This window comes from Echiichthys vipera (genome assembly GCF_963691815.1).
Source record: "Echiichthys vipera genome assembly, chromosome: 14".
Taxonomy (NCBI): domain Eukaryota; kingdom Metazoa; phylum Chordata; class Actinopteri; order Perciformes; family Trachinidae; genus Echiichthys; species Echiichthys vipera.
Window position 1 is genome coordinate 2,627,042 of NC_139839.1, and position 26,045 is coordinate 2,653,086.

A 26,045-nucleotide genomic window follows, 5' to 3' on the forward strand; every position below is an offset into this window, starting at 1 on the left:
CTCTTTGAGTTGCAGGTGAAGGTCAGGGGGGCCCCTGACACTTTAGGCCCCGGAGCTTGTGCCCGTTGCAATGCAGTAATGCATCTATGTTTATGAACCAACATCAGAAATGTTACACTGCTAAAATCTGCATGTTTGTTGTTGTGTGTGAGTTTTTTGTGCGTTATGTAAGATAAACAATCTGTGCACATTCTGTTTGAAGACGAGTCGTTAAAAGCAACAAAACGATGTCCCATATTTTATAAGAACTTGACCACAAAAACATCCCTTTATGAAGCAAACACACATTAATGTTTCTCAGTAAGTGACTTATTTCTGGGTCGCAGTCATCAGTAAACACTCGAGGTACTAATCCCATTTTTATTTGATCTAATGTGGTCGTATGACATTGATAAAGGGAAGAACATTTAAAGCACAAACAGGAAAAGAAATATTGGCAAACGTCCGCTGTGCATTTTATTTTTACATGAAGTGCACACTAACGGCTGCCGCGGTGGGACATCACAGCCTCGTCAAAGGTTTTAGGAGCTTTAATGAATGCTAATATTGTTATAGCTGAGCCCAACCTCATATGAAACCTACACGTGCAGGAGTCACTGTCTACCTGCAGCAAAAAGAATGGAAACGTCAAAATAAAAGCATGGGTGAAAAAACACCGTTGTTGTATTAAAAAATCTTTAAAGAAACAATAGATGATATGTTTTGTTTTTCTAGTTTTCAAACACTTTCCCAGAAACACACAACAGGCCTCATGCAAGAATATTTTCGTATTTTTATCCAGAACCTCTCTTCATATACATTCACAGATTTAAAGCCAGCCGTCAACATAGATTTTCGAACAGCTGTTCGTTAAGTACTTTCACACAAAACGCAAATATTTGGCAGCAAATACGTGACGTATTGTTTTCCACAATGAGGGATTTTTCTGCGCTTCCACACCAGGAATAAAGGCACCAACCGTAAAACAACAACAAAGGCTCCACAGTCCAAACAGAGACGGCAAACTTCACAACTGCAGCACGTACCAGATCCACTCTTTCTGTTCTTACCTTTCACAATAAAAGCCCTATAGACTTCGCAATTGTTTACACGCCAGTATGAATATTCACAGGTGAGCATTTCGCATTTATGTTTAATTTATTCATCATCTCATCTTCAGCCTCTTATCCGGGGTCGGGTCGGAAGGGCAGCAGCTTTAGCAGGGGACCCCAAACTTCCCTTTCCCGGGCCACATTAACCAGCTCTAACTGGGGGATCCTGAGGCGTTCCCAGGACAGTGTGGAGATCTAATCTCTCCACCTGGTCCTGGGTCTTCCCCGAGGCCTCCTCCCAGCTGGACGTGCCTGGAACACCTCTCTAGGGTGGCGCCCAGGGGGCATCCTTACTAGATGCCCGAATGTGTCCTTTAATTCATTAATCTCTGTTGGATTTAGGTAAAATACAAAACTGTTTTTGAAATGTGAGTAATGCCAAAACATTGTTGTCCTTTTGTGGCCAGTTTTCAGTCACAAAAACACCAAAATGTAAAAAAAAAAAAAGAAGAACTTGGAGCGTGAAGGCCTGCCGTTGGAGATAAAGGAGCAAAACCCAGAGGAAAAATGGCAACGCTGTATCAGTGCAAAGCTGTGACACGAAGAAGAAATGGTTTAGATGCCACAAAAAAATGTCCCGCTAAAGAAAAGCGGTCCGGGGACGATACAGAAGTCCACCTCAACAGTGACCTGCGTAAAGACCCTGAGGCCGTGCCATGCTCTGACTTTGGTGACACATTTAATCTCTACCTTTAATTAGATGAACATGTTAGAATTGTTGAGTCAAACACATCCCCCCGTGGAGTATTTGTACACGTACCACTTGTTCTTTTTGTTCACGCCTGAAAGTAACTAAAGGTTCTCTTAAATCATCCGTACGCTAAGAACAAATCTGTCGTATGAGAGGTCTTTGCATGAGGCCCGATGTGTTCCCAAAACTTCCGTGCGGTTTCCCCGTCAGGAGGGATTTTGTGGAACCAAAACTCTCTCTAAACACAAAGTCCAAACACGTCCTCCTCCCTCGGAGTTCCTTGAACAAAAGTTAAACAAAAACACAATTATAGCAGGACTGTGTCTGTGCCTCATCGAGAGTGTGCCGGGTTTAAAGTGCAACGGATTAGTTGGAAGTCAAAGACACACTTCATCAAAGATTTCGAGCCTCGTCCTGCCAATACGACGACAGTCAATCTTTGTCCTTGTCCGCGGGAGCTTTACTGTTAATGCAGCACAGAGACACCACAGTGGCCTGTTAATGCCTTGAGCTAAAGACAAATGATGGCTCTGTACATTTTACATTCAAAAAATCCACCGGATGATGAGGTGGGTGTAGGAAACCATTCCAGAGCAAACATATAACTTTGTCTTTGAAGAAGAAATAACAGTAATTTATATATATATATGGTTTCGGGCTAGGTTCGGCTCTCAAATTGAGCAGTGCGGGTGAAGTTCTTGGTTTTTTAGCCCGTGCACTCTAGTGCGTTATCACATCACAGCGAGGACGACTACAACAAACCGAACGTCCCAGAATCTGGGGATACAACATACAGCTAAACAGTGAGGGGAAATAACTAAAAAGACAAAAGAAGATGATAGAAAAGTAACGTGTACGTGTAGAAACGATGTGGTTTGATCGACCCAGTCGCCAGAAAAAACACGTACACCGATATTTTGAAGCTCAATGTTTCTGAAACTCGTTCTCATTCTCTACTCGTCACATACGGACACTTTTTGATGCTCAACGGTTGCAGTTGTGACTTCAAACATCATTAAAACATGGTAAGGTTCAGGAAAAGATCATAGTTTAGGTTAGATAAGTATGTCTGATATGTCATTATGTTTCACTATCACATGGGACGGGACACGTAGTCTCCCGGGTGAAAGTCCAGGGTGTGTGTTTGTGTTTGTTGCGCTCCGACCTCTTCTCTCAGGAGTTCGGCCCTTGCTACTCTACGTCACCTGAATTGGAGTTCTTGGTTTTGAGCCCGTGCGCTCTCGTGCGTTATCACATCACAGCGAGGACGACTACAACAAACCAAACGTCCCAGAATCTGGGGATACAACATACGGCTAAACAGTGAGGGGAAATAATTAAAAAGACAAAAGAAGATGATAGAGAAATAACGTGTACGTGTAGAAACGATGTGGTTTGATCGACCCAGTCGCCAGAAAAAACACGTTGGCATTGCGCGTTTTTGCAAACCACCGATATTTTGAAGCTCAATGTTTCTGAAACTCGTTCTCATTCTCTACTCGTCACATACGGACACTTTTTGATGCTCAACGGTTGCAGTTGTGACTTCAAACATCATTAAAACATGGTAAGGTTCAGGAAAAGATCATAGTTTAGGTTAAATAAGTGTGTCTGATATGTCATTATGTTTCACTTTCACATGGGTCAGGACGCGTAGTCTCCCGGGTGAAAGTCCAGGGTGTGTGTTTGTGTTTGTTGCACTCCGACCTCCTCGCTCAGGAGTTCGGCCCTTGCTACTCTACGTCACCTGAATTGGAGTTCTTGGTTTTGAGCCTGTGCACTCTAGTGCGTTATCACATCACAGCGAGGGCGACTACAACAAACCAAACGTCCCAGAATCTGGGGATACAACATACAGCTATAAAGTGAGGGGAAATAACTAAAAAGACAAAAGAAGATGATAGAGAAATAACGTGTACGTGTAGAAACTATGTGGTTTGATCGACCCAGTCGCCAGAAAAAACACGTTGGCATTGTGCGTTTTTGCAAACCACTGATATATTGAAGCCCAACGTTTCTGAAACTCGTTCTCATTCTCTACTCGTCACATACGGACACTTTTTGATGCTCAACGGTTGCAGTTGTGACTTCAAACACCGTTAAAATAACACGGTAAGGTTTAGGAAAAGAGTTTAGGTTAAATAAGAGTGTCTGATATGTCATTATGTTTCACTTTCACATGGGTCAGGACGCGTAGTCTCCCGGGTGAAAGTCCAGGGTGTGTGTTTGTGTTTGTTGTGCTCCGACCTCCTCTCTCAGGAGTTCGGCCCTTGCTACTCTACGTCACCTGAATTGGAGTTCTTGGTTTGGAGCCCGTGCACTCTAGTGCGTTATCACATCACAGCACGGACGACTACAACAAACCAAACGTCCCAGAATCTGGGGATACAACATACAGCTAAACAGTGAGGGGAAATAATTAAAAAGACAAAAGAAGATGATAGAGAAATAACATGTACGTGTAGAAACCACCTGAATCGGAGCACTTGCTGACAGCCCGGTCCGTGCCATGTGTGCCAAAAACTTCTCATATCAATGTTTCTGTGGTTTGCAGAAACGTACAATGCAAAAAAACAACAGAATTTCGTTGGGTTTGACGCTCTAAACATCATTTAAGGCAGTCCGAGAGATCACCCTGTACCCTGGATTCTGTCTGCACTTAAACGTAGGACTCACGTTCACATAGACATGAGAGAAAATGGAGTACAATATCATCACCACTCCGTCTTTCGTTGGCACAAAAGCCTCTCAAGGCTCTTTAAAGTTGAAGTGAAGTGAAGAACCAGAGGTATGGTTTGCTATAGTCAGATGACAAAGACTGATATGGATTTTGCTGGTGTGCACACAGTTTCCCAACGTGTTGAAGTGCTCATCTATAACTGCTCCTTACAACTTTCCCAAGACACGACGGCGTCGGCTTTGATGCATTATAACGCCGGGACACATCATTAAGCAGGAACAAACATTACTCTCATGAACATTAAAAAGCGTGCGTGAAAAGACAGCCGTCATAATGTAACTGTAATATCATGGCGCATAAAAGCGTGATGGATATGAACTGGGATGATTATGAGAGCATTAGTCTTTCTAAGCTGTTTTAAAGCTTACAGGAAGCCCTCTAAGTGTGTCATTTACCGTACGCTGGAGCAGGTGTTTGAAGGAAGTGACAGATTTAGAGCAAACAGGAACTCAGTTAAACATAATGCATATTCACATAGTGGCTCCGCCTCACATTAGACGTCAGGGTCCGTGGGTCTTTGCAGAGATTACAAATTCAATTCAGGATGAGATTCAAGCTGTGATTTTTGCCACACAAACACACGGGGCATGACAATGCGTGACGCCAACACACACAAACAGGTGTAGTGGGAGCTTGTTTTATGGTGGTGAACAGACACTGTGCTGTTCGGGTCCCATTTCAGCCTCAACGGGTGTCCATCCACAAGCACCGTCCTTCAAAAGAAAAGTCTTTTCCCCTCCATTTGCATTTCATTTTCCTCTCGAGGGGCTCCATTACGGCTCTGAGTGGCTCCATTTCTTTTTCAATGTTCTGAACCGGGTGTCCATTAACATAGCGGTCGTGTCTCTCCTCTCGCCCAGTGTCTTTAGGGCTTCATTTGGGGCATCGGGGCTGTTGTGTCCATCACTCCATAGCCATAAAAGGGCTTTCATATCCTGCTTGCGTCCAACTGGGGCTCAGTTTCTTAAAATGGGGTTCCTCATCAGGGGCTGAAAAGAGGGAGGATTGTGCTGAGCTGTGACTGTCCATTCCCACCTGCTTCCCTCCTCCACTCAGCTGCTACATGTACGCTCAAACCCTGGCTGCCTGACCGCAGCCAGCCATGTCAGTGTCACTGCTACAGCCAGAGGTTGACATGCCATGCAAAAGGGGCCGTTCATTTCTATCATGTGTAAAACTGCTTTGATTGACTTTTGTAGCGTGTGTGCAACTCTTTTTAATGAACTCTTTTTTTTTTTTTTTATCTGTGCAATGAGAACAAAGGAACCCTCAGTAACGGCAGCTGTTTGACTGCTTCTCGAGATGTTTATCGTTGCAATAAAAACCGAACGTAAGTGACGGTAGAGTTGATTCTTGACGTTTCTATTGGAGCGATAAAAAGAAAGCCACCTCATCTTTAACAGGCTCGTTACTGACGCTGTTGTGACAAAGCGTGCGTGATCCCTGACCTCCGGTCACTCATAGCTCGACTACATAAGGGGCCTTCAGGGTTCACGCTTGCTGTCCACGGCCCATTTGGGAGAGGTGGGCTTTTGTAAAGCACGTTTGCACATTTACGAGCACGAGGCCTACGGCGGTTCTGAGGTGATTTTCTGTGCGCCTGTTGGGACATAGAAAAAAGAAGGAGGGACCATGCGCGGAAATTTAAAACCTTGGCGGCGAAAGGTTCATGTTGGTGTGATGCGGAGGTGGAGTGTTCAATCAATGCGCGTGACGTGTTACGGCGTGATGACGTATAGGCAGCAAGAAGCATTCGCCGAGGCCCAGGCAGTGATTCTTGACGTTTCTATTGGAGCGATAAAAAGAAACCTCATCTTTAAGAGTCTCGTTACTGACGCTGTTGTGGCAAAGCGTGCGTGATCCCTGAACTCTCCCTGGTCACTCATAGCTCGACTACATAAGGGGCCTTCAGGGGTAAAGAGCGGAAGTCTGAGCATCGTCTGCAAACTGTGTGACGTTTAAGGAGTTATGTGCGATGAAATGTTGTCTGCGTAAGTGCACCTTGGATTAGTTTTGCCACACCGCAAGTCGTGTTGCCGCTCCTGTATTCTGCTCTAGTGAGGCTACTACTGGAGGAGGGTTGGATTTCTCCCACTGAGAGTGTTTTGTGCAAAATGTCAGAGAAGTCCTCATTCTTTGCTCTCTATAGTGTAGATTCTGCACGTATAGTATGTCTACAATATGCCTGCATTCACGGTAAAATACAACGTGAAACAAGAGCGATTACCCAGGAATGCAAGGTGCATGTAGAATAGCTGCTAAGAGTGTTAGAGTCCAAATACTGTCGTAATATACTTCATTATAAACTGAGGCACTTTACAAGGGGGGATGTGGTGCAGCTGACCACCGTATAAGGTCAGGATGTTGTGAATACTTTATATATTTATGTTGTGCAGACACCACGACCTCCTGACTCTGCTTATCCCACAAGTTTTATGATGTGCTAGATAATAATCACACATTTTCACAAGAATATGACTCGAGTGTGTGTGAGTGAGTGAGTGTGTGTTGGCGAGAACATGCCGGTCTCTTACCATGATGGTCGTGACTACAACAGTGCGGTTCTCTATGCCAGACGTGTCGTTTGGAAGCAGCGGAGAGTCCTGGATCAGCACCAGTTTGTCTGCATCGTTCCAGTAGCCGATCTGCAGAGAGAGCACGAGACTGACCTGTGAAGGGGTTCACGTGTACGTCTGTGTTTGTGTGTGTGTGTGTGTGTGCTAATATACAACTCGTGAAAAACGTCTAGCACGAATCTTCTGGATTTGGCGGAGCAGTTTTATCGACGCAATCCCTTAAGCCTGAACAGCAGTGGAGCTCTTTGCTGGACAGAATTGAATGTAAGTGCCAGAAAACATGAAGGAAAGCCTCGTTAGCTCCGCCAAGGAGGTTATATTTTCAGTTCTGTTTGTTTGCCTGTTTGTTCGGAGGATTACGAAATAACTACCAGCCTGATATCCATGACACTTGGTGGGAGAGTGAAGCACGGGCCGAGGATGAACACTTTATATTTGGAAGGGATCCGAATCACAGGGCAGATACACAAATGATTTACAATAATAAAAAATTACCCAATAAGTCTTAATACGTCATGATATTGAGTTATTGCTCAGCCTCTGCTGAAACGCCCTGCAGTTCTACGCTCGGTGTTGTGCTGCTTCTTTCTGTGGTAAAGCTGTTTCATGTTCAGCTGATGCTACTGACGTCTTCCAGAAGTCCTTCAGGGTCAAACTGTCCGACTGGAGCTGACAGACATGATATGTTGTTGTCACAATGTCAGCATCGGCAGTCTGTCGAGAGAGCGGCTACATGGCTCCGGTTTGGCCCGCGTGTGATTTTTAATAAACAGCCAGGACCTTCAAACCAATACCGAGTCAAAGTGATGTATTGATATTATAATGGACAAGAGCCGGGGACAGCAACCATAAGCAACTATAAGTCAGTGAGACTGGAGACGACGAGCGAGCCAGATGGCCGGCTGCTGGTTGGCTGCTGGTTGGCCGGCGCTAGTGGGCGGCCGGAGGGAACGAAGAGCTGTGATTGGCTGATGCTGCCTTTGTGCTGGGGCATTGGGATGATTGAGGAACACGGAAAATGTAGGAGAGAGGCTATGACACACACACACACACACACACACACACACACACACACACACACACACACACACACACACACACACACACACACACACACACACACACACACACACACACACACACACACACACACACACACACACACACACACCGTGTCCTGACAGGACCCTCGCTGTGGAAGACAGGCCAAAGCAGCTTTTGATTGATGGGGACTTCTCTCTGCCTCCTCACCCCTCCTCCCCTCCTCCCCTCCTCTACCTTGATTGCTCTCTATTTCATTTCATCCTCTCGCCATCACTCTCACAAGTGCTCCCTCTCCTCTTTTTTCCCATTTTCCCCCCTGAATTTCGTCAACAGACATCCATCCTCTCACACCAGAAGCACAGATGCCTGCAGAGGCTGGAGCTTTTCTCTTCTCTTCCTTTTTAACAACCTGCGTATGATAATAGAAAATGCCACACTACATATTGGGTTGTCCCAGCGTGCAGATACTTCACATGAAGGCAGAGGATATATTGTGCATGCTAAAATATACAGTATTACTGACTTCGCTTGAATGAATATATACATCCATAACACAAATGCAAACAGTGTGGTGTGATGTTTTACCCGTCTGGGTCCATTATTCTTCAGTTCAAACACGTCCATTGTGTAGTTGACCCTGCGGCCATAGTGGTCAAACTGGACATTACCTGTTAATCCTTGCAGCCGGACCTGCACACAGAGGAGAGCACAGCAACACAAACACATATTAACATTATGAACAGATGCACATGTTAGTCGTTTACTCCACAGAGAGGTTGAAGGAAAAACTGCAGCGCATCGAGGTCCATTTTTAAAACTATGGAAGCCCATTTCTGCCAATTAAAGACAAATAATGAGAGGAGACTGTGCTGAAAACATATCCTGTAAGTAATTATAAAAATACAGACTTATTATCCCCAAAATGACTCTTCATAACCCCAAATAATGACTTTGTATCTCATAAAAATGACATTGTGTCTTAAAATGATGACCTAGTATCTCAAAATGACAAGAAAATTCCTCAAAATATAAGTTATTATTATGAGAAAGCTCCTCATTAGAATGACTTACAGGTTCTGGCATGAATGGGCTTTTATGTAAAACAGCTTTTCTCAAGGTGTTTTGAGTCTTCTGCGTGCTAAGCTAAAACGCTGCTTTGGCTACGTCCACTACGTAGCTATGCCACATGTAGTTCATTAAACTACTCTCAGTTAGAGAGATAAAAACGACACTCTGTTGTTTACATGTTTGTTTTGGAATTAAACTAGAAGTAAAGTTGTTGCAGGTAAAAGAAAAGAAAAGAAGAAGAGTGAGTCTCCACGGATCAGAGAACTGATTACATCATTGTGTGTTGGTCATGTCCTGCAGCAGTCTGGAGCAAGTAAGCACACTGTGCGACTCCACAGACTGTATAAAACAGCAAAACAGTGTTGGTAGAGCAAGTGTCCGTGGTCGTTGTGTCCTTGGGCAAGACACTTCACCCACCTTGCCTCGTTTGAATGTGTGTGACTGCTGTATGTTTGAGGAGGTGGTCGGAGGGGCCGTAGGCGCTGATGTGCTGCTACGCTTCCGTCAGTCTGCCCCAGGGCAGCTGTGACTACGATGTAATTTACCCCCACCATGTACGTCTGTGTGCATGAATGGAACCTGGACTCTGTAAAGCGCCTTGAGCACGGACTAGAATGACTTAAACAGGTTTAATGATGCTGTGAAAACGGCCTGTTGAACATGGTGGTCAATGAGAAACTGCTCTATTATGAAACCTGCCCCTAGTGGACACTCGGAGAACTGCAGTTTTTCGTGGTGGGGGCTTGTTTGACTCTCACCTGTTTGAGAGTGCGCTCCATGTCGATGCCTTGGTTCCACGGGGCTGCGGGGTTGGCGAGACAGTCGCCAGCGTTCCCCCGTCTGGAAATGTCTACCTTCTGCCTACGCAGGTTCCTGAAGGCCTCGGCCATCACCATCACCCCGTCGTATGTCAGCGCCGAGGTGTACTGGGGGACAAGAGGAAGCTGTGTGTGGGCACAGTTGAGCTACTGAGCAGCTTTCTCTAGCAAGAGAAACAACTGAACATCACATAAAAACAATGCAGTAGGTATAATGGTCCAACTCTGGCTTATTAGATTTATTAAAAGGAAATAAAAAAACCCGGCATGCACGCACTGTGTGATTGGTAAATTAAAGTCTTTGTAACCTGAAGGCCGGTCTGCTGCTCCGCCTGTTTCGGGTGTATAAAGTGCTGGGGGACACACGCAAAGGGAAATGTATGAGGCCAATTAAGTGCTGATTTAGCTAGACAAGCAAATGCTCTGTAATATTTGCTGGTCAGATCTCCTTAACACAATGTGCAAAAGGCTGCCTCTGAGAGCACGCTGTGATTCTGCAGGGCCAGGCAGTACATCCTACACCGACCCGGCCGTTGCAGAGACTCAGCAGTATTACTCCGCTTGTTATTTTCTGGAAATGGAAATGAGGGGAGTAAGAGAGGAGCATATACCCCTCAGTGTAAGCCTCCCAATTCCCCCTTAATCTATCTTTGACCTGAAGACTCTGTGTCGACTCTGATTATTTGCGTCTGCAAGAATCACTCTATCCGTCACAAGCCGTACATTCCCCTCGAACTCACCTCCGGCGCGGCAGAAAAAACTAATTGAGTGAATGATGAAAAGGCAGGAAGATGGGAGCATGAGCCGGGGAGAAAAAGAAAAGGAAAAAGGCTGAGGGTTCGGTCCAGCCGGGTAGCAGTCTGGCATTAATTATCCCGGCTAGCAGGAGTTCATTAACTTCGCCTCCGGCCGGGGGTGAATCCTATTCATTAGCCCGCTGCTCACTGTGACATTACCGCTCTCTACGGAGACTGCTGCACTCTATCCCCCTGTTACTCTCTGACAAGCTGCCCAAAGTAACACACACACAAACAGTCGAGGTGGGGGAGACATTCACAGCTATTAGGGATATGGACACGGGCGGGGAGTTGATTAATTCTTTCTGTGGTTCGTTTTAATGCTATAGGTGAGACTCAAAGCCTGATTGAACAGAAAAAACTGCGTTAAAACCAGGTGCAAATGCAGAAATCCTGATAATACCGGGTGAAAAACGGGGTTGAGCATCTCCACAGCTTGCTGTCCCGCAGCACGGGGAGCCCTTGTTACTTCACGACCTGCTGACTGCTGGAACTTTTAGGGCGCACTCACACTGTCCTTCCGCACCGGGCCAAAACCGTTTTTTCAGCTAAAGCCTAGTGCGTTTGAGCAGTGTGAGTGCACCCGCTCCGCGCATAACTGCGGACAGCGGGCCGTCCACGGCCCGTCTGAGAGAGGTGGGCTTTTGTAGAGCGCGTTTGCACATGTACGAGCACGAGGCCTACGACGGTTCTAACGTAATTTATGTGCGCCTGTTCGGACATGGAAAAAAGAAGGACGGACCATGCGCGAACATTTAACAACAACAACAATGGCGGTGAAAGGTTCACATTGGTGTGATGCGGAGGTGGAGTGTTTACTGCAGATTTGGTCGATGAAAAGAACAAAAACAGTCGACAAGACGCACAAAAACTCTGAGGTCTACGGAAAGATCTGGAAACAAAGCCACGCATCGCCATGACGTCATCAATGCGTGTGACGTGTTGCGGCGTGATGACGTATGGACAGCAAGAAGCATTTGCGCGAGGCCCAGTTAGTGTGAGTACAAACGGGCCTGGGGCGCGGGGGGAGAGGGAGGGGGGACAAGTACCCTAAAGCCCGGGGCACTCAACTCACCAGTGTTAATTTATTTCGAGGAAGAAAAGCTGTGACTCAGGCTGTGGACAAAGTTAATGGAGAGTCTGAGTGGATTTCCATGAGGGAGAGCAATTTATCAAGAAATGTAGTCGGGATAAACACACTTGGATAGCGCACACACACACACACGCACGCACACACAACGTCATGGGATATCGCCCCGTGGCGTAAACTTTTAATTTGAACCACCCCGATCCATCCGGCACGCACACTACACACTGACTCACAGGGTTTCCACCCCACTGCATCGTGGCTTTTTTAAAAATAGAAATCTTGCCGCTGACCACCGTGGCGTGATGCCTTCTTGCCCCGGCGCAATTTACAATCTGTGCGCCCGAAGAGAACATAAAGTGGGTCAGTCTGTCACATCCCTGCAGAAGACAGCTGTGGACGAGGCGAGCAGATTGCTGCTGATGATGCCTGTTCCTTGTGTGCGTGTGTGTGTGTGTGTGTGTGTGTGTGTGTGTTCACGCTCATTTCCATCACAGTCTGTAATTTACTAGTTTTTGCATCAAGACGCTTTTTCATGCATTTCTTTCTCAGCGTGCTGCTGCCGGCTGCGCACGCTGCTGCTATATATTCATACCCTTTGAATCTTATCTGGCGCTGTCCTTTCTTGTAATAACTTTCCTTGCTGCATCTGCTATTTTTTTTTTGCTGCTGCAACAACTCCAGTCGCCCCAGAGGAATCATTAAAGGATAAGGCCGTCCATAAGAGAGAGGGGGATGGGGCAGCAGCAATAATCATCCTGAGATATTCACCATTGCTTCTTAAAACAACACAATAAACATTGTATTTATTGTTGCTTTTGTAAAATGTAGAGTCTTTTGGTATGCAACCGTTGCAGCCACATAAATCGGGATGCCAGAGAAGTGTGTACCAGTCCCTACGCATTGCCTCAGTCACTGTGTAAAGACGAGCTGTGAAGGTCAAGAAATACACTATATTTATTATTATATCTAAACCATACGACCCACAATAATACCGCCATTATAGAGACAATTGCCTGCTGAGCCGAAGCTCTTGAGGTGAGAAATCAAGTTGAAGTAGAGGGTGTCCACACATGCTTCCAAGATAATGCAGAGGTGGTGAAGCACTCAGATCTCTTATTTCAGTAAAAGTAATAAAACAGTGTCAAAAGAGCTTCCCACGCGTGCATGAGTCTCGTCACATGACGTCAGTAAACACATGCCGTTAGTACCGTCCAGGAAGCTTCAGCTCATTTCACTGCAGCCTGAAAATCCAATTGAAGAGATTTAAAAACAGACCTGAAAGCTCACAAATGAGATTTGAACACCGACCTTTTTGGATGCTTAAAAGGGACTAAATTCCCATAATGGTAATGAAAAAAGGAGCCAAATCACAAAAGGATGAGCCTTGCGTTGCACTGCTGATGTGATCACATCTTGTTTCGACACTACATACCTTGGGCGGGGCGTCGGAGCCCGGGTACTCCCTCTGATCCAGCTTGTTCCAGCGCTGCATCAGTTTGATGACCATGGGGTTGCTGAAGTCGACCAGCTGGAAGCCTGTCACGTTGGCTCCGCCGTGCATGAAGCGCTCAAGGTTGATGTCCTTAAAACCCTTCAGGGGCGACACGGAAGAAAAAGAGCGGACTGAATCCAGGGAAGGCAGAAATAAACAAGTCAATGACAGAAACAATCAAATTAAGACACCGCAGGTGAACAGGGTCAGATTTTTCACTAATGAAACTTCCCCAGTTAATTACCGACATTAAGACTATTATATTTGTATTACAAGTATTCGGAAATATTATGTTTAAAGGTGGAATATGTAGAATCTTCACTAAAAGCTGTATTTAAAAATAATATTAATAGCACACCCACGGCGCGTTTTGAGGGGTACAGAATGAAAGTATAGCTTTTCCATAAAAAAAATATATTTAGTCTGAATTAATATATTAAACATTTTTGACGGGTTTGACAGTGACTTTCTGTCCCGTTGTGTTTCCATGGTAGCAGCCAATAGCATTGGGCGTTGCTGGTTGCCAGGGTTGTCTGTTGTTGGGTGCAGCTACTGTAGGCTGGCACTGGGTGAAATGGAGTTTGCCAATCCTGCAGCTGCTTGGGAGCCTCAGTGAAGGGGGCGTTCTTTGTCCCAGCAGCTGAGTGAGCGGAGACGGGCAACAACCAGAGTCACTATAGGCCGAGCATTCACTCCATGGACTGAGAGAAAGGAGAGAAACGCCATTCAAACGCACGCCCACATGGCTACGCTTCTCTTTGATCGCCAACATCACTTTCATCTTTACTTAGCTGGAACGGCTAATGCTAATGGCTAACGCTAATGGCTAACGCTAACGGCCTTCAGCCTTCACTGTCACTGCTGTAGAAGCTGCTGCTCTGCTCACGCCGATCACGCTACAAAAACAAGGAATCATTTTGAATTTAGAGCCAGCTCATCAATTACACAGCACCAGAAAGACTTCCAGTTGAAGACTGGCTAATGTTAAATACTGTTGTAAAATGAATTGATTTGTCCAAATGAGTCCTTAACCCTGTATGATTCATCACTTGACATGTTGCAGGCTGATCGCTTGACACAATCGGCAGCAAACCTGGCAACCCGGCTTCTGGAGCTATTTTTTGTTGTTGTTGCGACTACGATCCTGAGACACTAGATGGCGGTGTTCTGCTCATTCTCCATATTCAACCTTTTAAGTGCAAATGATGCATCATCTGAATGCTAACGTGAATGTTAGGTGTAAGGTTAATGGTTAGTGAATTTAAGAGAAATCTACAGACACAAACAGACAAAGTAAAGTACAATAAACATCTCAATGTTTTGCCCTGTAGTGCCTCCCCTTAAAGATATTCCTTTGGCAGCTGTATTGATGATTCGATTTCATCACAGCTGACCAGTAATGAACAACCACTAAACTATATATGAGGTGAACATAGGTCGGTGAACATGACAGCAGACAGATTCATGGTTAGGAAAGAAAAGTTCCTGACAGTTACTCGTTCATTCTGAGCAGCTCTAAGAGGAAAGGTGCACATTGTAATTTCAAGTCTGCTTTAACACAACACCCACGTGCCCATATGGACCCTGGAAGACATCCTGGTTGCTTTAATTGTTCCTGCTGCACATACGGACCCCTGAATAAATCCATACAGATGGAGGACAAAATCCACAGTCCTCATTTTGTGTATGAAATGAGCTGAAGGAACCCGAGGCAGGCTTCAGCAAACAGCCTTCATGTGCAAAACCTGCCAAAACCAAACAGTAAAACGTCTCCTAAACGTACTTTATGTTTTACTTAAGTATTTTAAAAGAAAGGTAAGACAGAGAAAACAAAACTATATGAACGTGTATGTATAAATAAATGAAATAAATATAAAAAATAAAGAATAACGATGTAACACAAAATATCAATTAGCGGTAGAATTTGATGATTTGACCCCACAGTTTTTAAAACGTGGGGAAACCGCTCGCCAAAACAAAAGTACAGTCAGATGGGGAATATCGAGGTAATGTAAGAAGAATGAAATAAAGATGTGACTACTCAAACTGCTAAAGCCTAAATTTATCTTTGGTTGACAGGATTGTGGATGGTCTGGACAAGGAGGAGGAATGATTACAGCGACAGTAACTCTTTGACTGTGATGCAAACACAACAAGCAAACCATCACATGTGATTATCCTCACCAGGTTGGCCATGATGTAATGGTAGCCTTTGACGTGTTTCCCCACGCTGACGATCTGCAAGGAGGTGGAGCAGAGCTCAGCGTTAATCCGACTGGATCGCAGCGTGGCGTACGTTAATGACCATAAATGAAGCATGTGACAGGCGAGTGTGTGCGTCCTGACACAGCGGGATATTCGAGGACTTAATCCGTAGAACATCAGACGTCTAAACAAACGAACAGGCAGTCATCCCAGAGGAAGTAAACACTTCACGCTTTCACAGACATGACAATACATTTCGCTCTCACACAACACAAGTGCAACCGCAGAGCTGCATCTTGGTGATGAAAAAATGATTATGAGATCTGACATCTGCTGGGTTTTCCCACCGCACGACCAGACACCCAGTCCATAAGGGTGTGAATTAAGATGAAGGTGAAGCTAAGACGGATATCAGTTCACCAACAGCTTCACTGCTGTCACTGCTTGGTGAACGCTCACCGCTGCAATGTGCATGATTAAAATATAAAGACGCATCAATTATATCGATCTGGATCACAACACGGAGCCACGGGAAAGATCTGCAACCAATCCGCATCACTGAGAGGCTGGACATGAGTTAGTTTAATTTATTCATTCATCTTCAACCGCTTGTCCCTGTCGGGGTCATGGGGGGGCTGGAGCCGATCCCAGCTGACATCAGGCGTGAGGCGGGGTCCACCCTGGACAGGACGCCAGTCTATCACAGGACACATAGAGACGAACAGAGACAGACAACCATTCACACCTACGGGTGATTTAGAGTCATCAATGAACCGAACACCTGCACGTCTTTGGACTGTGGGAGGAAACCGGAGAACCCGGAGAAAACCCACGCAGACACAGGGAGAACATGAAAACTCCACACAGAAGGGCCCCAGCCGGGATTCGAACCAGTGTGTTCATGTTAAATGGTTCATTGAAAGTAGTTCCAGTCCAAACGGTTCTCAGTGAATAATCTGTTGGGCCTCATGCAGAAAGTTATACAATAACAGTCCGCTATGTTCTTGTTTGGATTGTACCCATTGGTTCCTGGGATTCACCAGTGTTTCACTATTTTTGTTCTTCTCAGCAGCCACCGCAGTATCACTACACAAGCTCCAAATATGACAGTCCATCATATCTACTTCAGACGTTCTGTGCACTGGCATCAAACACGAAGGGAGCAGTAAGACTGCTGCTGTGTGGGGCAAAAAAAAAAGACTCTCTTGCACACATCTGCAAAGTAAATTGTTAGAACTATGACAGATGTCAGAGTGGAGATTTCCTGAATAATTGAGCAATCACAGAGACACCAGTTGCCCCGGGGAAAGATGGAGGGATGAGGAGGAAGGAATACATCATATTCTGAGTGTGCTTATGCCAGCCAACACCACCAGAGATCCAAACAGACTGTTCTCATGTTCAAAACATGCTAAGTAGCACAAACATACTCCATAAAAAGAAAGCAGAGTGAAACAAACAGTGAGCAGACGTGTGAAGAATTAAGTTATGATCTTTGTACATCTTGCGTGTCTCAAATCCTGTCATTGCATTTCAGAGAAGGGGGGGGGGGGGCAGTAAGTGATTTTGCCGATCCTATAGTAATTGATGACTCTAAAATCACCCGTAGGTGTGAATGGTTGTCTGTCTCCGTTCGTCTCTATGTGTGCCCTGCGATACACTGGCGTCCTGTCCAGGGTGGACCCTGCCTCACGCCCGATGTCAGCTGGGATAGGCTCCAGCCCCACGCGACCCCGACAGGGACAAGAGGTTGAAGATGAATGAATGAATATAGTATAGTACCAGTAAAAAGAGCTTTAGGATTTTAGGGTATACACACAAAACAACCGTCTTCCTCTTCTCATCTGTGAAGAACAAATACTCTCAATCATCACTTATCGAATAGTTGTTAATCATCTGCGTAGTGCCTAATACACTTTATACTGCAGATTTAACCTTAAGTCAAGTAAACAGCAGCTTTCAACAGTTGTCTGAGCCAGATGTAAAGATGAAACGACAAACAACAACTCAATGCTGATGTCATGGTGGCATCACCTGTTCCAGCATGTTCTGCAGCCTCTCGGCCTCGAGGTCAATGACAAACTTCTTCTCCTGTCTCCGGTCCAGATCCTCCAACAGCCGTCGGTAATTGGCATCGTTGAAGTTTTCCACGCAGATGGCGCTGACCTGCCAGTTGTTTTGTCCAGCCTTCTCCATGATGGCCTGCAGGATGGCGTATCCTGATGTAGGGGGAAGAATATACACAACACAACACAAACACATTTTTTTTAGTCTCTTTTTTTATGATGCATAATAATGTTTTATGTACTATCCATTGTAGGCAGTGACGAGCTCAGTGTGCTGTGTTAATGTTTGTGTAGGTGTGAGTGTGTGTGTCTGTGTGTCTGTGTGTCAGCGTGGCTGTGTGTGTTTCTGTGAATGTGACATCAAAATCAGACTGCAGAGGTTTTGGTGTTTTTAACCACTAATGCTGCTGAAAATTACAGCAATTCTCTGCAGCAGCATGAGAAGAGTCCCTACACACAAAACAAAGCACCAATGGGCTCCTTCCTTTGGGATTGACTTTAATCCACTTGAATGGACTTTACTATGAGAGGAGCTGGTACAGGGGCCAGTAGGTAAGTCTTTAAAACACTCTTTTAATAAACTCTGGCTTCAATAACTACGCTGTTGCTGCTTTGTTTTGTGTGTAGGGACTCTTCTCATGCTGCTGCAGAGGTTTGCTGTTATTTTCAGCAGTATTAGTGGTTAAAAAAGACGTTTGAATGCCTTCACCGTGCTGCCCCGAGCTAATCAGTGTTAGCCACGTCCGGCTGTTAGCGACTCTCACAGATTTCTCCGTTAATAATTTATACACGGAAAAAACTGCCTTCAAGGCTTATTTGATTTATGTAAGTGTTGAAAAAGACCATGGGATGATTATGCGCGGAGTTAGACGAAGATCGACTCATCGGACATGGCTCCGTAGCGCCTCTAGTGTTGAACAACTCCACAGGGTTGCGTTCACGTTTCCATTATCTTCTAAAAGAACTGTTGCACTTGTGAATTTAAAAATGTTTCTCATGGTTTTCTGTATTTCGATGCAGGTTTGGATCCATTTACCATTGTTAGAATAACATTAAGTGCTCCCTTAATGCTTTTTTTTAGTTGTCAGTGTCACAGCTCCTGCATACGATTACCGATGAAACTGAGGCTGATGCACTTCCTGACTTGATTATGGCACATTAGGCCATGTGAAAGGATAAAACAGCGCTTATAATCGCTGGTTTGACTCTGAAAATGGGCTTTAGTTGACACAACATCCTTGGCAAGACAACCCCATTTCCAATCTGAAAGAAACCAATGCTGAAGCAAAATGCCTCTGAAGCTTTTGGGTTTGTTTTTTTCAACCGCATCCTTGTCTTTTGGTCCAGTTGGGGAAAAACAGGCTCCATGAGTCCATGAGGGGGAGGCCTCACTGTCACTTTTGTGTGTAAAGAAGATGAGTGTCAGAGAGGAAACTAGGGAGCTGTGAGGGCGGCTGTTCTCCAGCAGGAACAGATGTCCCACATAAACGGCCCCTCCTGGTGGCCATCACAATCTGGCAACCCGTCTCCCTTTGCTCCCAATTAGTGGATTAACCTGTGCTCTGGCAACCCCGGCTCCCTCTCCACCTCCCTATCCCCTACCAAGCCCCTTGCTCCCCATTAGAGGGATGTCGGCGCCAAGAGGGACTGCTAGTTGAGACGACACACACTTGCTCAACATGCACGCACCATCTTAGAATGTCTTCAGTAACCCCCTAAAGGAAGAAACTGGTTTGTGACATTTTGCCGAGAACTGCGGGGAAGCTGAACCCCCCAAATGGGTCACAATCATTGGTCATTTTCTCAGTTATGACAAGCGACAAATGGGGACGCGTGTCGCAAAGCTTAACCACAACAAAATGTTCTTCCTTGAGGTCTTTATTGTACCTTTAAGACTTTTGTTTTATTTGTTTCCATTAGTAGTAGTTGACACTAGAGAGAGGGGGGACTATGTGCAACAAAAGGTCTCCTGTCGGACCTGCGTTTTGGGTACTGTTGATGGTGTCCTCAGTCCAAGAAGGGATCGTGTTAACTGATGACTCAGCCAAACGCGTCACGGTTAATCTGAGTGAAGGCAACTGTTAAAACCACGAATGGAACATGTAGGTGTCCTTGCAAATGTGTAAAATAGATACTCATACTGTATTTATGCTCCACGCCAGTTACTATCTCTGCGTGAAACCGCGGGCGCATTGGTCAGCTGTTAGACTGAAACTCTGGTTGCTCTGAAACAGTCGTGATCCCGTCGAAATCCAGCAGAACTTGAGTCGACTGTTGGAATTTTGATTCTTACAACCGAGTATGCAACAACCACACCTTTGGATGCAGTAACTGTTTAAGGCTTGCTAACTCGTATTAACGTCTGGGGTGCAACGTCACTTAATGACGTTGGCTGTAAAGAACCAAAAGGAGTGTTTCTAATTCTTTACCCATTTCATCCATTCTGTAAGGGCGCACTCCCACTGTCCGTCCGTACCGTGCCCCGTGCTTTAGGGTCCTTGTCCCCCCCTCCAGGCCCGTTTGTACTCACACTACCTGGGCCTCGGAGAATGCTTCTTGCTGCCTATACGTCATCACGCCGTAACACGTCACACGCATTGATGACGTCATGGCGATGCGTCGCTTTTTTTACAAATCTTTCCGTAAACCTCAGAGTTTTTGTGCGTCTTGTCGACTGTTTTTGAATCTTTTCATCGACCAAATCTGCAGTAAACACTCCACCTCCGCATCACACCAACGTGAACCTTTCGCCGCCATTGTTTTAAATGTCCACGCATGGTCCCTCCTTCTTTTTTCTATGTCCCAACAGGCGCACAGGAAATGACCTCAGAACCGCCGTAGGCCTCGTGCTCGTACACGTGACCACGCTCTTGCTCGTACATGTGAAAACGTGCTTTACAAAAGCCCAACTCTCCCAAACGGGCCGTGGATGGCGAGTGTGCCGCAGCTAGGCGCGGTACAGTTGCACTCACACTGGTCAAACGACCTAGACTTTACCCGTGGAACCTGTTTGGGCACGGTACGGATGGACAGTGTGAGTGAGCCCTTATTCTTCTGTCTTGTACCTCGTTTTTTTTTTTTTCTTCCAGGACGAAAACCCCACACAAAAAATGACTAAAAAGCTGCTTTCAAGACATTCGAAGTCTCCGGTCCTCCTGATGTGAACACACTTCCTTTCCTTACCTTAACATTTACTTTTTGGTGTTTGCGTCTCCCTGCTCAGGGACTGCAGATGGACCGTAGCTGGTGGCTAAATCTGATACAAAGCGTCTCTTTTTATTGCTCGATAGTAATCTCTTTTTGCTCCCTGACAAATACACAGCATAAAAATCAGAGCCTGTGTGCAGGGTGGGATACAAACAACTCCCTGCAGTTGCTGCAGCTACTTCTGCTGCTATCGACTGTATCGACTGGAGCTGCTTCAGCGACAAATGAGCAGCTGTTTTGGCTCCTGTTAGTGTGTCGAGGTGTGAAACCATAGCTTATATCATTACACTAGTGTGCTCTTATCCTTCTGGTTTAGGGTCATGTCAATCTTTCGGAGGGCACATGTGTCTGGCAGCATGACGGTGTGATGCATAACTCGCATCATGAATAAAATTAAGAAGTGAAATTGTCCTTTTATGCTTTGAACTACCTGCAGTATATATTCATTTTTATCGCAATGTGACACAAGACTTCAGAGTAATACCTTATCACGGGGAGTCTCCACGGGGCGATGAATTTCATTTGTTTCAAAAAGCGTATCATGCTACAAGTGACTCGAATGTTTCCAGCTGATTGGCTTTAAAAGGAGAAGCATGTACCTTTAAATATGCATGTGACGCGACGGCAGCGCCCTCGGCAGCTGATGATTCATGTAGAAGACATGGAAATTAAGCTACAATATTGTTCATGCACCACAGCCGGGTGTTATCGTACAGTATCGTAAAAAAAATGCTATTAAAATGTTATTTATTCAGGCGCCATGAGGGACATAACTGTTTATTGCTGCTGCACACACATGTACACAGTGCTATAGCTTTATTAATCTGCGATACTGTTGGAAAACATGCCACTAACATTGACACACAATCTTCATTTTCATATTTATATGAAGTGCTATGTTTCATTCATGTCACCCCATCTTATCTTAATATCTCATTGTCACATTTTTGGTGCTTTTATGGCTGAGCTGAATACATTTCATTGTCCCTGTGTTTAGCGACATGTAACCGATAACACTTGAACTGTGATGTCAATTCATTCATCTTAAACCACTTGTCCCTGTCGGGGTCGCAGAGGGGCTGGAGCCGATCCCAGCTGACATCGGGCGTGAGGCGGGGTCCACCCTGGACAGGACGCCAGTCTATCACAGGACACATAGAGACGAACAGAGACAGACAACCATTCACACCTACGGGTGATTTAGAGTCATCAATGAACCGAACACCTGCACGTCTTTGGACTGTGGGAGGAAACCGGAGAACCCGGAGAAAACCCACGCAGACACGGCGCGAACAGAACCACACAGAAGGGCCCCAGCCGGGATGCGAACCTGGAACCTTCTTGCTTTCACATGATGGTTGCTTACCTGTGTGCTTGATATGTGGTGAGGAATTAGCAAACAACATTTTTTATGACAGGTAATAACAGGAATAAAATGTCAACAGTAACAATACATAAACCTTTATAAGCTGCGACATCAAATCTGTTTTGCGGCTCCAGACAAACTTAATTTGGTGGAAGAGGGGGCAACATGGCTCTTTTGACACTAAAGGTTACGGACTAAATCAACTCAAAATCAGGAGTTCAAATCCACACTCTTCCCCTCCATCTCACCATCGGGTCGTGTTGTGGCGCGTAGCCGGCGCGTGGACCGGGAACCACGGTGGTGGCAGAGAGCGTGCGGCTGATTACCAGCTGATGAATGTGTAGCCCCGAGGCTGTGTGCGGAGCAGCAGCCAGTCGCAATCAGCGTCAGCTTCAAAGACAGAGCCGCGGGGCCAGTGTGCAGACGAGCGCTGTGCTGCGTCGCTGATTGGAGCAGAGCTGGACACTCGTGTGGAGCGGGACAGGAAGTGCATGTCTGGGGTTGTGTGTGTGAGGTTATTTCTGCCTCTTCTTCCCCTCGTTTTCCCTCTTTCGCCCTCCAGTTTTAGCTTTTCTCCATCGTTGCTCTGCTGCTCACATTTCCTTTCCTACCCTCCTGTTTGCTCTCCTCTCCTTCCATAACTCCTTGGTTCCTCTCCTCTGATTTCCTCTCCTTTCCTCCCCCATTGTTATGTCTCCTTTCCTTTCCTACCCTCCTTGTTCCCTTTCCTTTGATTTCCTTTCCTCTCATTTCCTTACTTGTTTTCTCTACTCTCATTTCTTGTCTTCCCCCCTTGTTCAATTTCCTCTCCTCTCCTCTGTTGTTTCCTTAGATCTTGTCTCCTCTCCTCTGTTGTTTCCTTAGATCTTGTCTCCTCTCCTCTCCTCTCCTCTGTTGTTTCCTTAGATCTCGCCTCCTCTCCTCTCCTCTGTTGTTTCCTTAGATCTTGTCTCCCCTTCTCTGTTGTTTCCTTAGATCTCGCCTCCTCTCCTCTCCTCTGTTGTTTTCTTAGATCTTGTCTCCTCTCCTCTGTTGTTTCCTTAGATCTTGTCTCCTCTCCTCTGTTGTTTCCTTAGATCTTGTCTCCTCTCCTCTGTTGTTTCCTTAGATCTTGTCTCCTCTCCTCTGTTGTTTCCTTGGATCTCGTCTCCTCTCCTCTGTTGTTTCCTTAGATCTTGTCTCCTCTCCTCTGTTGTTTCCTTAGATCTTGTCTCCTCTCCTCTGTTGTTTCCTTAGATCTTGTCTCCTCTCCTCTCCTCTCTTGTTTCCTTAGATCTTGTCTCCTCTCCTCTGTTGTTTCCTTAGATGTTGTCTCCTCTCCTCTCTTGTTTCCTTAGATCTTGTCTCCTCTCCTCTCTTGTTTCCTTAGATGTTGTCTCCTCTCCTCTGTTGTTTCCTTAGATCTTGTCTCCTCTCCTCTGTTGTTTCCTTGGATCTCGTCTCCTCTCCTCTGTTGTTTCCTTAGATCTTGTCTCCTCTCCTCTGTTGTTTCCTTGGATCTCGTCTCCTCTCCTCTGTTGTTTCCTTAGATCTCGTCTCCTCTCCTCTGTTGTTTCCTTAGATCTCGTCTTGTCTCCTCTCCTCTGTTGTTTCCTTATATCTCGTCTCCTCTCCTCTCCAAAACAGGAACAGCACGTCCCTGAGTGCAGCGCCGCAGTATCCAGCCCCTTGTATCTGTGGTGCCACTCATTGACTGAGCTCAGCCATGCGTGGGCTCATTCTACGTTACAGTCAATACTGGATGAATGCCTGTGTGAGATAAAAACCCCGGGCCAAAGTGCTGCAGCCTGCACCCAGAAGCCTCCTGAGAGCACTCGCATGCGCATACAGAGCATTAATGAGTGTGTGTGTATGTACAGCAGGCACACGCACACACACACACACACACATATCCATAACAAAGACACACGTCCTCATGACATGTTTGTTAAAAAATGCGTAGTACACAACCACTCTACAACCCTACTACTCCATGTACAGAATACGGACTGCGGTACAAACACTCCACAAGAAATACAGAATAATTATCATCTGAAGCACGGAGCCTCTGCTTTTAACACAATTTTAATGTAGTATTTTTGTAGGAAGGGGACATTTCTGCCCTTAAAGGTACAAGAGGGAGTGTTTTGGGGTGTTAAATCCGACTGTGCACAAATAAATAAACATGCATTAGAAGGAAACAATTCCCCCATAGCATTTGAGATGCATAAAATAATTACTTTTTAGTTTTTTCTTTAATAAAATCAACAGTGGCATTCTGTAAACACATTTAAAGGGTTAAAATTCTGAAAAAGTAATTAATATTTGGCAGTTATGATCAGGAAAATAATATTAATATATAGTATTTTGTGCATTTCAGACATTTAACCCTTTAAATGCAGGTTTGTTTACAGAATGACACTGTTGTTTTTTATGGGAGGATGTTTTTTAAAATACTTTTCTTATGCCAAATGCTTTTTTGTTTTGTTTTAGATATGTCAGTGTTTCACAACAACACTGATTTGAATGTGTTATTTTTGTGCAGTGTCAGATTTACAGTAACAACAAAACACCTTCTTTCGTATCACGAGGACCAAGAAATGTCTCCTTCCCTTTAAAATACTACATGTTAATATTATGTGTTAGTGACGACTGTGAGGACAAATGTGGGTTCAAAATGTGGTAGTTGTGGTTACCACTGTCGCCTCACAGCAAGAGGGTTCCTGGTTCAAATCCTGGCCCTTCTGTGTGGAGTTTGCATGTTGTCCCCGTGTCTGCGTGGGTTTTCTCCGGGTTCTCCGGTTTCCTCCCACAGTCCAAAGACGTGCAGGTGTTGGGTTCATTGATGACTCTAAATCACCCGTAGGTGTGAATGGTTGTCTGTCTCTGTTCGTCTCTATGTGTCCTGTGATAGACTGGCGTCCTGTCCAGGGTGGACCCCGCCTCACGCCCGATGTCAGCTGGGATCGGCTCCAGCCCCCCGTGACCCCGACAGGGACAGGGACAAGCGGTTGAAGATGAATGAATGAATGAATGACTTAAAGCTGGTGTTACATGTGGCACTGCACACAAAATAACAACTTGTTAAAATCAGTGTTCAGTGTAAATCACTGACAAACACCAGACTGGGAAAAAATAACAACAACCCCCCCCCTGCATTTAGTATAACAAACAACAACTGCATTATCTAAACAACCTTTTCGCTTAAAAATCTAGACATTTCTGTCCTCTCGGGACATCTGAGCAACATTTTTAAAGGGATTCACGAGGGTCAAGCAACCTAGAAAGTCAGTACACGTGTGTCTGCGGGGCGGCGCGGCCGTACAGCCGAGGAGCTTTGCTGTGTTATTTCAGAGAACATTCGATCACATGCAGGTTGGTTTTCTCGAGAGCAGAGGAGCCTTTTTTTTTTAACCAGTCAAGCGTGTATGACCTGAGATTAGAGGGGAAGAAAGAAGCTGGGAACGAGTCGTTCTGAACAGACGCCATCCTGATACGGTCCTCACACTCACTGCAGTCCCCCCCCCCGCACGCAGCAGCAGAGAGAGAACGAATGAACACCCCCTGACTACCTTCAGGAAAATGTAGAAAAGCGAGATGTGGAGATGTGATCCAAGCTGTAGCCCATATCCATTCTGTCTTGTAATGGAAATGTGACACAGGGGGGGTGAGTGAGTACAAACCTATTGACCCTGCAAGTGTGTATGTAGCGAGAAAAATCGAAAGAAACACACACAAATGAGAGAAACATGCGGTCCTCTGGAGGAGAATCGAGCCAAAGACGGATGGAGAGAGAGGTCCGACACTATCCACAG

General features: G+C 45.5%; 1 protein-coding gene across 2 annotated transcripts in view; it reads right to left on the reverse strand.

Moving 5' to 3' along the window:
* The window catches only part of LOC310957103 (glutamate receptor 4), a gene marked incomplete at both ends in the record, with an annotated part of 140,662 nt that overhangs the window by 38,466 nt on the left and 76,151 nt on the right, over positions 1-26,045 (reverse strand). Inside the window, 7 exons of one of the 2 annotated variants that reach the window (XM_083927535.1) lie at positions 5,479-5,511; positions 7,057-7,167; positions 8,728-8,832; positions 9,969-10,136; positions 13,348-13,506; positions 15,592-15,645; positions 17,647-17,831. In XM_083927535.1, the coding sequence (XP_083783661.1) occupies positions 5,479-5,511; positions 7,057-7,167; positions 8,728-8,832; positions 9,969-10,136; positions 13,348-13,506; positions 15,592-15,645; positions 17,647-17,831 (815 nt within the window). Of the gene's footprint in view, positions 1-5,478; positions 5,512-7,056; positions 7,168-8,727; positions 8,833-9,968; positions 10,137-13,347; positions 13,507-15,591; positions 15,646-17,646; positions 17,832-26,045 lie in introns of those variants that run through there. The other variant, XM_083927534.1, reaches the window with a different exon arrangement.